This window comes from Podarcis raffonei, chromosome 3 (assembly GCF_027172205.1).
Source record: "Podarcis raffonei isolate rPodRaf1 chromosome 3, rPodRaf1.pri, whole genome shotgun sequence".
Classification (NCBI taxonomy): domain Eukaryota; kingdom Metazoa; phylum Chordata; class Lepidosauria; order Squamata; family Lacertidae; genus Podarcis; species Podarcis raffonei.
Genome location: NC_070604.1, coordinates 37,303,816 through 37,317,238, shown reverse-complemented (window position 1 = coordinate 37,317,238; position 13,423 = coordinate 37,303,816). Strand labels below are relative to the sequence as shown.

At 42.7% G+C, this 13,423-nt stretch overlaps 1 protein-coding gene across 1 annotated transcript in view; it reads left to right on the top strand.

Annotated features, from left to right (window-relative positions):
- Positions 1-359: 359 nt before the first annotated feature.
- Positions 360-13,423, top strand: part of LOC128411569 (protein eyes shut homolog) — an 87,196-nt gene continuing 74,132 nt past the window's right edge. Inside the window, exons 1-2 of the mRNA XM_053384009.1 lie at positions 360-1,131; positions 4,413-4,526. Coding sequence (XP_053239984.1) covers positions 378-1,131; positions 4,413-4,526 — 868 coding nt within the window. The 5' untranslated portion in view covers positions 360-377. The remainder of the gene's footprint in view (positions 1,132-4,412; positions 4,527-13,423) is intronic.

Sequence of the window (13,423 nt, the reverse complement as noted above, 5' to 3'; positions counted from 1 at the left end):
GCATGGCATTTCAGATGAGCTTTTGAGACTGCTTTAGCTTGCTTGCCACTGGATGTTTCTGTTGCTGTCCAAGTTTTCTTGCTGATGCTTATATTTTGTTGTATATAATAGCTGTGCAGGTGGAAGGGAGTCTGAACAACTGGGCATACTCTTCCCTGCTTTGTTGATGATGATGTTTGATCTTAGCACTGTGGTCTCAGTGCCAATATTTTATCCAAAGATATCACATTGTTCATGCATGCATATCTTTATCATTTCACAGATGATAGTGGAACGTAAATGAAAGGGCTCTAACCGTGCAGCATTTGAAAGGATCACTCCTGTCTTCAAGAAGCACAGTTGTAATGAGGTGCGCCCATTTTTTCTCCTAATGAACAATGAAACTAAAGTCAATCATTGTTGTGATGGTTCATGTCTTTCAAGGTTGCATTGTTGACGGGCAGACTGCCTGCAAAAGGTCTTCAACTTCAGAATGGAAACTGCAGCCGACAGTACATATAGTGAAGTGGTCCCTGACCCAAAACATCTGTTCCAACTTCTACGCAGATTGCTGGAATACTGATGTGAATGCTGTAGAACATTCAGCTTTGAGTCATCCCCAGCTTTGTCCTCTACAGCTTCAGTTGGGAGATGCGCTATTTGTTTCCTCTGAGCCCTCTTTTCAGTCTCATGGCATGAACTTGGCAAATGTTTCCTTGGAGGAATTCATCAGGTGTCCTCAACAAACTGATATTCCTCAGCTGCAGATGATTTTTGGTTGCAGGTTAAGTGGAATGCATCAGATCGACCCCCAATGGCTTAGAGTTGGAACACATTATTTCACTGAAGTCCCAAGCCGAGGACCACCTTTATGTAATTTAGGGCTGAGGCTGAATGTGACAGTGAAACCACATCTTTGCCAGCAGTCTCGAAGTGCACCCTTTTGCTCTGGACGGGGCAGATGTTTAAGTCACATCTGGGAGGAAGCCTACAATTGCCACTGTAACCAGCTGTATTCGGGACAATTCTGCCAAGAATTTGATGTGTGCTCCAGTAAGCCCTGCTACAACAATGCCTCCTGCATTAGAAAGGGAGTGAAAGGAGAACTTGATGCAGAGTCCTATGAATGTATATGCCCCCCAATGTTTGCAGGTAAGAACTAATGTGTTTCAGGACTTAAATAGACATGTTATTTGTCATGTGCCTTGGTCTTGCATGAAATATTTCTTTCTTTCTTTTTAAATAGCTCACATAAATTGGGACCCTGGTGCAAGGGAAGAGGGCTCTAACATTTTGTTCTTGCCATAGTCCTAATCAGAATTCCCCTCCCAGCTATTTAGAATGGAAAAAGCTCCCATAGATAACAAAGAGAGACTTCCTTTCATTGTGAACAACAGCCATGGGGGTGGTGGAATTTTGACCAGGACTCAAGTGGGCACGAAGGGTTAAGAACCCCTTCCCTCATGGTATGTTTCCAATCGACTTTGCAATCTATGCTTCATCTATCATCTATCTATCTACCGTATTTTTCGCTCTATAGGACGTATCGGACCATAGGAGGGGGAGAACAGGAAAAAAAACAATTCTCCCCCTCTCTGCTCAGTGCCCCTTCAGCGAAGCAGCAGGAGAAATGGAGCCCCTTCTATTTCTCCTCCCGCTTCCCTGAAGGGGCGCTGCGCAGAGAGGGTAAACTGTACAGCGCCTCTCCAGCGAAGCGAAGCCTGGAGAGCAAGAGGGATCAGTGTGCACCGACCCCTCTCACTCTCCAGGCTTCAGGCGGCTATCCACAAGCCTTCGGAATGCAGCGGGAACTCCTGCTGCACTCCGAAGGCTTGCGGATAGCTGCCTGAAGCCCCCGGAGCGCAGCCTTTGAAGCCTCCGCAGAGCAGCGGGGTGCCTTCACCCTGCTGCCCTGTGGAGGCATTGGGCAGCTAACCCCAAGCTAGAACAGTGAGACGGAGAGCTGCACAGCGCTCCGTGTCCCTGTTCTGGCTTTGGGCTTAGCAGGGCAGCCTGCATTCACTCTATAGGACGCACACACATTTCCCCTTAATTTTTGGAGGGGAAAAAGTGCGTCCTACAGAGCAAAAAATACGGTATATCTATCAACTATCATGCACATAAAATCAAACTATGTGAGAAGCATAGTTGTTTTGGAAATAAAGAATAAAAATAATGCATTAAAATATACTATAGCAATGGATTAATGAACAATAGAAATGTGATACACCAGGGGTGTGAGTGGCTACTTTTAGCAAAAATAAACAAAATAAGAGGAATGTAGACACAATGGGCTTGTTCAAGTACAATGCCAGACCATGCTTGACCATTTATGACCCCATTCATGAGCACAAGGCTCCGACCATGGTTTGGTCTTTACTTCTGGACCATTCTAAATTATAAAAATAAGTAAGATATCTTCATGGTAACATATGAAAATGTCCCGAAATTTACATGAAGATTATTAACAGCAGCAACAACAAAAAGAACCTGAGATCATTTCTCCTGTCACTAATCCCAAACACTCAAAGGTGGAAATAATTTTAGTTGCTATCTTGAGGATAATAAAGCATCCTTTATAAATAATTGTAGTATAATTAGAACCAAATGCAATCTCCTCAGAAAAGTGACGCAGGATTTCTTTTAGAATGAATTGAAAACATGTAGGCAGGCACAGTATGGATTCTTTCAGTGCCTGTTCCAAATGAACTCAGTGTAAAAATTGAGCTTGACCCAGCTTCATTTAAAAGCCCAAAGAAGGATTCTCAATCACTTCAGTAAGAGCAGTACTGAAAATTTTAGGAACCAGCTGAGTCAGGCACAATGAGAGCTATTTAATAGACTGTAGTAGCATTATAGGCAAAACCTGAACAACCTTTGTGGGAAGAAAAGAAGGCAGTGAGATTAAAACATTTGATTTTGGGTTGTAGCTCACAGGTGTGAGCAAGAGAACAATGGTTCTTATACTTTAATTTTTTTGTTTTTCAAAAAAAGCAATAATTGCTCAAGTGTGAATAACAGTACAGCAACAATTCAAATGACAAGCATAATTATACGGTATTTAGTCCCATATGCTGTAAAAGCGCAAGCAATTTATGATCGGTAATTTCCAGTAAGCAGCATGTTTAAGCAGAATTCATCCTAAAACTGTCTGCATTTCCAGTCAGCTGTTAAATCATGCAGAAAAATAAATATTAGAAGGTGCCTTATATTTAAATATTTGAAGGTTGTTTCCTGCTAAATTTAGAGCATTTACCTTATAAGCATCTTGTAAACAGCGATGAGGAACCTATGGCCCACTCAATGTTGTTGGACCCTTGGTCATGCTATCTGGGACTGATGAGAGTTAGAGTCCAACAACATATGGAAGGCACCATGTTAGCTACTCCTAACAAGCATGCTGACTTGGGATTGCCCTATTGAATTTAGTGACACTTGAGTCTGAGTAGACATGTTTTGGCTTGAACTGTTTGCTATAAAAATCTAAGAACTGACTTCCAGAATCTACCCACTTTCTGTTTCCAAAAGTAGTTTTTGGAAGTATCTTATATGCCTATGAGTTGTTCATGAACATGGCATAATGGTAGTGGAAACCATTTCCTATTGATCACTTCCAAGCATGCGGTAACAGAAAGTTCAATTTTATGTGTGGTGTTTCGCTACAAAACCTTTCTTCAGGTTTATTTGGATTTGATTATTTGTATCTTTTCTGGAGCAGTGGCATGGCTGCAACTTCTTTTCCATGACCAGTCCCACAATGTTCTGATAGCATCTACCTCTAATGCAAGATGGTAAGGGCAGATCATGTACAATGATGAAGCCTGGTTCTTTTGGAGGTGCATAATCGGTATGGTGTGCCAACAACTTGAGATCAGGATACCTGAAGAACCACCTTTCTCCTTACTGCCCTGCACAACCATTACGATCAACTGTTGAGGCGCTCCTGGTAATGCCACAGCTTATGGAAGTGTGGTTAGCAGCCACTGGAGGAAAGGACTTTTATGCTGAGGCACCCACACAATGGAATCATCTTCCCCATGTGTTTATAATTCACATTATTGATGTTTAGGCAATTTGTTCTCCTGGTCCTTTGCTGGTACTTGATCTCAGGACATTATGATGTTAACTCTGCCTTAGTATTCCCATTCTTTCTGTATTTTAATACTTTGATATGTATTGTAATATTGTTCTACACCACCTCGAGATTTGATTTAGGAGATGGCATAAACATGCCGTTAAGCAGTGATGATCGGGATATACTTAATTTACATATGGGAAGAATAGTGTGGAAACAACCATGGAGGGCTCAGAAACCATGCTGCTTTTGATAATGTTTAGTTGAAGGATTACTAATTATTCTCTGGACGAAGCATCTTTTTGGGGAAGGCGAGTCTTCTATTCATTTTTCTTTTCTCCCTCTTTGTTTTCATAAGGAAAGAACTGTTCGGAAATCATTGGCGAGTGCCAGCCACATAGTTGCTACAGTGGCAGTTGCCACAGGGTTTCTTCAAATACTTACAGATGCCAGTGCAATAAATATGCTGCAGGTAAGGAACAGATTTACAGGTTTACACAAAAAGTTTAGCCATTAGCCATTACAGGTTAGCAATTCAAAGTCAAGCGGGGCAAAGTAAAGCAGATTTCTACATTTTGTTACTCTTCATGTTTCCTGATCCATGACTTGGGTCAGATCATGAGTCTGTTTTAGGCTGCTTTGAAATACGCAGTCCTGCTGATTGCAAAATGGTCTGAGGATGCCAATGCTGTATCTGTTGTTCTACATTTGTATTTCTGCGTGGATTTTAAAGGAATGGAGATGCAATGGATGGACTTAGTCCTATCCTGATACAGAAAAGGGAATAGGGAATAACCTTACATAGTGGGTTCATCCATCCCTAGCTGCTTAGCACAGGAGCATCAGCATAAAGATGGTTTATTTTAAATATAACCCAAGTATTTATTAAGTTAATAAAAAGAGGAAAAAAGCAGGTAAATATTTTTTTACATCCCCCACACCTTGGAAAAGAGGCTGCGACAGGGAAGCAAGAATTTCCTCAAATTGGTAAGGGGATTTCAACACACTGCTAGACTCAAAAGAACTTTATGTGGATTTTTTTTTCTTTTTGACCTTAATTTAAACAAAACATTTTGTGGCATAAACTGTACATTTTGTCAACACATTAAGTGTTCTGCTCAAGCTTCGTGTTAATTTCTGATGAGGTGCAGCAAGGATATACGGCTGAATTGCTCATCTGGGCTCTTTCACACTAAGGAAAATTGATCTACTGTTTGTGATTTGCCTCAGGCTTCAGTAGGATTCAATAACCGATTTACAGACTGCCAATCCAATACTTTACCCAGCTGATTAAAGCATATCTCTAGTGGTTTGAGAGTCAGAGAATTGCCCCCATTCATGACATCTTGCATTTAAAATTTAAGAGAAAAGCCTCGAAAGCTAGCAGGTTCCCTTCTAGGCATGAAAAAATATTCACCACATTGAATTGATTAAAAATAAGTCATGCTAAATTGGCCATATCAAAAAGAAAGTTGTGAATGTGGCCAAGGGTTGGAATAAATACACAGAAACATGCAGTTGGGATGAACTAAGGACTACTTTTAATATTAAAACATGACATTAAAACATACTAAAGAGAAGTGTTGGTGTGGGGACTAATAAATACAAGGCAAGTGCTAACTGCTCTATGGTGGCCAGCCCATGCCAGGACAAATAAAGCCCCACACTCACTCTGAAGGTGAGGAGGAAGGCCGTCCCACATCACCACCATCCAGGCTCCCCAAACCCTAGGTGGATGAGGTATATTGGACCCAAAGGCAGATCATATCCTGCTTTCAGGCCCTGAAACCCTGGCCTGCAGGCCTCAGGACTTGCCCACCACCCCCAAAGGTGCCTCAGAGGTCACCAAGCTGACCTACTGTTTCCATTTCCACACCTTCATGCCAAAGTGACCAATTAAACCAGTTAAGCTATTTAACAACTGCTGTATCACCTAACACGGTATGAAGTAGGTGGAAAGCCCAGCCTGAATGACTAGATAGCCAGCTGGCCAACTTTTCCTGTTTTCCCTCAAAGCAGCACCTTAGTCAGAGTATGGAAAAAGGGAGGGTGGGCAAGTGCAATGACAGAAAGAAGGAGCAGGCAGGAACAGTCTATGTATGTATGCTTGGCTGACTATGTAGGCTTGGCCACTCTACCTAACATATTGCCATGCACAGCTGTGTGTGAGGACACCCCTTTACCACCAAGAAAAATGGTGGCTGGAGCTCCAGCATTAAAAGTGTGCTGTTTGTCAGTCAAATTTAAATCAATGCAACCCAAATGTTTATGTGCAAACGAATCAATGTCTAAATGCTGCTGCTGTTGAACTCCGCCTTGTGACAAAGAATGTTCTAAATTGATCAGCTACAAGGTACAGCAGTCATTTATTCTAACATTGAGAAATATTTCTGTTCTGCTGTATACAGTTGTGATTCAAGGACCCGCCCGCCCCCCCGGCTTGGGGATAAGAAAGACACAAGGACACAGTATATAAGGTTAATGGGCTAGAAAAGGCCACAACTTTATTGATTACAGCATGTGAGAGGTACTGGCTTAGGCATTGGATAAACAGCAGAGCTTGACTCCACCCCCTCAGGGAGGGGTGAGTCTAACAAGGGTTAACCACCAGTAGGGGGAGCCTGTTGATGCAAATACAACTGTAAGCTCTTCCCTGATGTCACCGGGGGTCATGCCATGGCCCCCAGCCACACAGGGCATCGGACAGGATCCACGACCGCTGGATTCCTTTAGGAATACCCATAAAGTGAAGGGGTAGGCGATAGCCACACCCTGCCCTTCCATACACCAACAACATATTCCAATGCCCAACTGCCGGCAGCACAATGAGGGGAAAGAGCTGCCACGGCCGCTTTTGAGTGGCTAAACCCCGCCCCCGAGCTTCCCTACAATTGGAAGATTGATTGGGGAGTGTGGCGCGGCAGCAACGCCCCCTGCGAAGCATGGGAACGGCTCCAGATCACAACCCCTCCCCTCTGGGAGGAGGAGAGGCTTTACTGAATCACCAGAGTAGACAGTAGACCTTGCTGGCTAGATCCAAAGAACTGTGAGTGGAATGAAAATAATCACCAGCACTGCATCACAAATCCTTGTACAAGAGTTCATGCAAACCTTTAATAGCAGTTCCTTTAATAGCTCCATATGCAAACCTTTAATAGATCTATAGCAGTTCTTATCCATCCGTGTTCTAGTAATGAACGGTCCATCCCATTTCACCACCTGAGGTGAAATGGAAAGGTGTCATCCCTGCCCCTCCTCCCCATCAAAGCCCTGCTTACTGGGATCAGCTCCAGGGAAGTAAAGAGAAGTGGTGACAGTGGTGAAATCTTGTGAGAACTCTCCAGAAGTCGCTGCCACCACCATTGATTATTCTCCAGTGGTGGCAGAGGTGGGGCGCCTACAGAGCTGCCAACCCTTGGGATTCTGCCACCCTAGGTAGCTGTCTCAGTCTGCCTCATGGGTGGGCCAGCCCTGGTTCTAGTGCAGAGGTGGGGAACATTTTTCAGCCCAAGGGCCACATTTCCCTCTGCGAAACCTTCTGAAGACTACATGCAAGTGCTGGGAAGGGCCAGAGTACATATTTTGATGTAGTTTCACTTTTCGTGTACAATGTGTAAAGCAGCCATGAAGTGAACAGAAAGTCCCTTTTGCATGCAAGAGGACACCTTTGGATCCAGGCTTACGGAATTTTACTTAGAAGTAAGGAAAGAGACAATGTGAGATATGGATCACAGATGACCAGACCTATTATAAGCCGAGCCTGACCTTTAAAAGAGTTTGCTCTTGGCTCATAATAATTTCAGAGTCACCACATTGGGATAATTTGCTTGATGTGATCACGTCCTAGTTTCAGACTTTTCAAATAACCCCTACATACAATTATTGCCCATTTTCTTATGCTAGATATCTTACGCTAGAATCTGACTATGATATGCAGGGGGGGGGGGGTTGGCAGAAAAAGGAATAGGGTATATTACTACTACAAGACATCTACAGATTAGAAGATTATCTGGATCTACATAGGATAAGGTTGCCCCAGTCGTTACATTCACTTCACAATTTCTTTTAAAATAAGGGAATTGGATACCTGACCATTATGATGTCTGTATATTAACGGTTGTGGATATCAGGTAATTTAGCTGCATATTTCCATTTTTATTTTTTCCCCCTTGGAAATGATCTTATCCGCTTTGATCCTTCAAGTATAGAGCAAGTTGTAAATATAAATAATTACCCCAGTTCTAAATGTTGTAGGTTACTACAGGGACCTTTTTAAAAAGCTGGTAGTCTCAGAAGAAAGAACATAAACATAATATTGTGCTTGCATTCCCATTTATACTTACACTGTAGTGGCAAGATGAAGGAAATGAAAAAGGAAGTAAATTACAGCTTGATGTAATAGTAGCAGAATATATATTACCAGAATATATATTACCAGAACTGCAACAAGCTGAAATTTCACATCAAACTAATTTTACCGTACAGTGATTTATTTTTCCGTACCTCCTACCTCTTTGATTGCCAAGACATTTGTGTGCAAATAAAAGCTTTCTTCCTCACAATCAGTGTTTTTCCTCAGTTCGAAGTTGTTTTGAATGCTAGTTTTGTGCGGCGGGAGGTGGGGGGAGAGATCACAATTGCAGAACCTTATTGCAGGAGCACTCTGATTGGTTTTTTAGGACTTGATTATAGCATCGTGATAGAAAAGTGATTAAAATGGCAAAAGTTTACATTCACATTTTTATAGGGCCGGCACTAATGCCTGTGAAGTGTAAATGAAAAGCATGCTTCTGATTGATCGCAGTGACTGTGCTGAGTCAATTTACAGATTATTGTGATAAGGAATTATTCCCTTTACCTCCTCAGTCCCCAAAGCAACATGCCATGCTGGCAGCAAATTACCAAAACTCAGCTTAGTTCACAGATGATTTGCACATGACGTTCTCTTCCCCACTACGAGGTGAGATCAGCAATCTGACAGCTCCGCTTTTTGCAGAAAGTGGCAAACAATGCTTATTCTCTCTTCATTCTGCATTTCTCTTTTTTATAGTGGATTTCTGCACATTCTTTGTTTCAACATTCTTCTTCAGAAATGTTGATTTGTGTAAAGAGAGAGAATGACCATAGCCAGGTGTTTGAAAACTTTACCTCTCCCAAGGCCAAGGCGGAAATAAAAGAGAGAAAATGGATCAGGCTGATGTCCATCTCTATTTTGGTGCTGAGGCAGATGCACTTAACAATTAACAAGTAAGGTGTTTGCCCTCGGAATTTGGCATTCAGGGGTATACAGCTTCTGAACCTAGAAGTTCAATTTATCTATTGTGGGTAATAGCTGCTCACAGATTAATGGAGAATAGAAATGAATATTCTTTTAACTAATCCCCTTTAAAGCAATCCAAACCCAAAACCATCAGCGTAGTTTAGAGGTTCTCCTGGGTCCTTATAGCCCAGCCAAATCACCAAGATAATCCAGATGAGCACTGGTATTTGTGTTCCCATGTTACAGAGGCCTGACTAGCCTCAACTAGAAGTCAGACATGTAGTATTGCCGGTCTTATGCTGTGGAACACTCTTCCAGTGGAGATTAGATTTGGCATGCTTTTTTTTGTTTTTTTACTCTTTATGCTGACAGGACTATAGAATTGCTTACATCTTTCTTGAGTTGTCCGTCATTTTAATTATGGTTCAGTACTGCTTTTAATGGCTGTTTGTGTTTTTTATATTGCTATACTCTGTCTTTACATTTTATGAGAGGGTGGTATATAAATACATTTCATAAATAAACACACACACCTGTGGCAGTGAATGTCATAAGTTAATTACGCACTACATCGAGCTACTCTTCTCTTTGGTTTTCTGAACACAAGGCCAGTCAATTGCAAATCAACATAGTATTGCATTTATGGTACTGAAAAACACTGATTGGCTGATCCGTTGTGGGGGCTCAGAATGCCTAGTTGCCCAGGGAAGAAATCAGTTTGTAGTGTGCGGGATGGGACAGTTGTCTAATGTTACAACTTCACACAGGACAGACTGAGGACTGGACTGAAGACTCAGGGTGTAGAGAAGATAAGGGGCAATCCAAAGGCAAGGGAGTCGAGGGAAGAGTGCAAAGTAAGGTTGCATTCACACAACACTTTACTCCATTTTCATGACATCCCCTGAACTGTTAATTTCCACATTATATTTGAACTTCCACACAAAACGTGTTCTCCCTAGCAGAGAGCACGTGTTGCGGTGGGGGCTTACAGGCCACACCATTGTTGCTGGGCGGATGTTTGGAGAGACCTAGGCAGGGATTGGTTAAATTGGGTCTCTGGGGAGATTTGCTTGTTGCCAATTTGGAGGAGGGGACAGAGGTTTTAAATGCTGGATGCCCAACTTTGGGCGTCCTCTTGGCTGCTTGCACCAGCTCACCCGCCCACCCTCCCTGATTTGGGGGGGGGGTGTTTGCTTGACCTTGCTATGCCTGTCATGGGGTCGTCTGCTTTGGGGGCAGGGGCCTGGTAGGAATTTTGTCTATCTGGCTGATTGGCTGGTGCCATTTGGTTTTTGCCCACTGCGTAGCAAATCACCACAACTTGTAAGGTTGGCGGTTAGGCATTGGTTAAAATTGGTTGGTGGAGGGGTAAGTGCCTACCCCTCCAATGGTGGTGCTGAGAGGGAATTCTGTTAAAGGAATCCAGGGGCTTGCCATCCTTTTTGTCCTAGTCCCTGGCATCAGACTTGGGCCGTGCAAGCCCCCAGGAGCATGCGGGTGAGAAGTGAGGGACTGATGCCCAGCTTCATTTCTCCCCAACATTGTTTCCCTGACTGGCTTCCGCTGGAATCTGGAAGTCAGTTCTGTCCCTGGGGCAAGGACAGATAGTTGTAACCAATGCCTAAGCAACCACTCACATGTGTGTATTTAAATAAAGTTGTGGCCAAAATCATGCCAAAAACCTTAAAACAAAGTTGATGTGTGAGTTATTGGGGGGGGGGGGCTTGGGGACCTCGACACGCAATGTAATAGCTGTTTCCAGTGGAGTATACTGCAAGTTTAGCACTCATTTCCATATTGTTTTCACAGGTTTATTCTGGAAGCAAATAACACAGAAGTAAGCACTAAACTTGCACTATAATTCGAGAAATGGCTTTTATATCACGTGAATGCTTAGATTGCAGAACTTAACAGTTAGAGAAAAGTAAAATAAACTACCATGTGAAGGCAGCCTAAGATGGCGCTTTCACCGCTGTCTGTAGAAGCCCTGTGTTAGCACAGCTGCTGCTGAACTTTGGGGGTGGACAGTGAGTTAATACCACTCAAGTGACTACTTTTGTCCCATTTCATGGCTTGTTGCACATGAGTAAATAAATGCCTTCCTGAAGGCTCAGGTTGCAGTTCATTCTACGCTCAAGCATGACTTGGCAGCACTGGCAGAGAGACATCCTTGCTTATAAGGGGCTCACTTTCCAGTGGGAAGTCTGATTTGTAGTGGAAGATTGTTGTATTGCTTTGCAGGCTGAAAAAGAGCTCAAAGAGTGTATTTCTAATGAAATCATAAGAGTGGTGACATCAGGCTTCAGGGAACTTTGCTATGTGCCTTATGACGGGGTATTCTGGACTTACAATTAAATAGGCAAAAGACAGCAGCCTTTATACAATCTCACTTTGGCTGGATCTCTTGTGCCCAAGAAACTCATAATTGTGTGTGATGGTACAAATCTGTACACTTAATAAAAACAACTCTGAGCCTGAGCCAGTCTTCACTCTAGTCAAAATATTTCCAATTATTCTGGCTGAGGTGAAATTGTAAACCACAGCCCCTTTCCCTGAATCTGTTTAGAAAAACAGAAAAACAAAGTAATGGAGTATTAGCTGATGTCTTTCCAGTCTGGTGCCTTAGCTTGTGAATGGATGTGAATCAGATGTAGTCAAGTGTAAAAACTATTTTCTTTTACAAAGAGGTGGGAAAGGATTTAATATACTTAATAAGGTCAGACACATTCATCATTTTGTGCTTTGAATAATCAAAAAGACTCATGCTTCTGGAATTTTTTTTCCCTTTTGCTCTACTTTACCATCTTTCTATTATCTCTTTCCCTTTCCTTTTCTCACAAAGGCACATTAAAAATGCTGAAAGCGTTGTTTTGTTTGAAATGGATTATGTGCTTGCAGGATGAACTGCATATTTATAGCTTGGTTTTGAGGGTGGGGGCAGGAACCCCCACCCCACAATAATAGTAGTCCTGTTCATGTGGCTGCTGGTATCGAGGGCAGAATTTATCTCTAGCAACCAGTTCAGATGTTACAGAGAAGCTGACTAAGCATATGGGTTTGATTGGCAAGCTCCATTTTGTGCATTATCAAGGAAAGTGCAATTGGTTCACACTTCTGCTTTCCTGACTTGCTGTAGTTTCTGCATTTTTTGTGAACTACAAAAATGTTCACTCATGAACAGGAGGAACACACGATGCTGCCTTCTGCCAAGCCAGACCATTGGCCAGCTTAGTAGATACACTAACTGGCAGCTGCTCTCCAGAGCCTCGGGAAGAGGGTGTTCTCTCAGCCCTACCGGGTGATGCCAGGAATTGAACCTGTGACCTTCCGCATGCAAAGCAGATTCTATACCACTGAGCTGCAGCCCTTTCCAATGGCATCTGTAGGAAATGTACTTTTGTCATCCAAATCCTTCCTGGTGCATGCATTTGTACAGGCATTACCTGGATCTCATATCAGAGCAGTAGCTACAGCACTTCCTCAGCCATGAAGCTCGGGGGAAGGCTTTGGATTTACCAGTAGTGGTCGTCACGACCTCAATGAATGAAGCTTGATAGTCTGTAGGGCTCCAGCACATGTCATGCCAGCATTGGTAAACAAGCTTGTCCCATCAGGTTTGGCATTTCCATTGGATGTTGGCCCTTCAAGCAACTTAATCTACAAGATTCTCACCACATACTCAAAAGTGAATGCATATTTGCAGGGGCAGAGGATGCTTGAGATTATTCATTGAGTTGGTATGCTGGCTAAAAAGTTTCATACTGCTCCAGGTATGTGTGTGAACAAAGTGCCCACCTGGTCATGAATTTTCGCCTGTTTCAAAGGGAGACACTGGTGCAGGTGTTGCCTTGCTAATTTGCATAGACCAGATATAGGAAACCATTGCTGGACACAATGGTTATTTACAAGGACCACAAAATTAATTTGCTCCTGTAAAATCTTACCTGGGAGGAAGCACCATTGTACTCAATGCACCTTCAGAGTAGATATGCATAGGATTGAGCTGTACAGGGTGATTAATCAGTAGGTTAATCTGAAAAGTGCCTAATCTGCAGTATTAGCACGGTTCATATGCATTTCATTAGTTTTGTTAAAAGCAGAGAATTAAT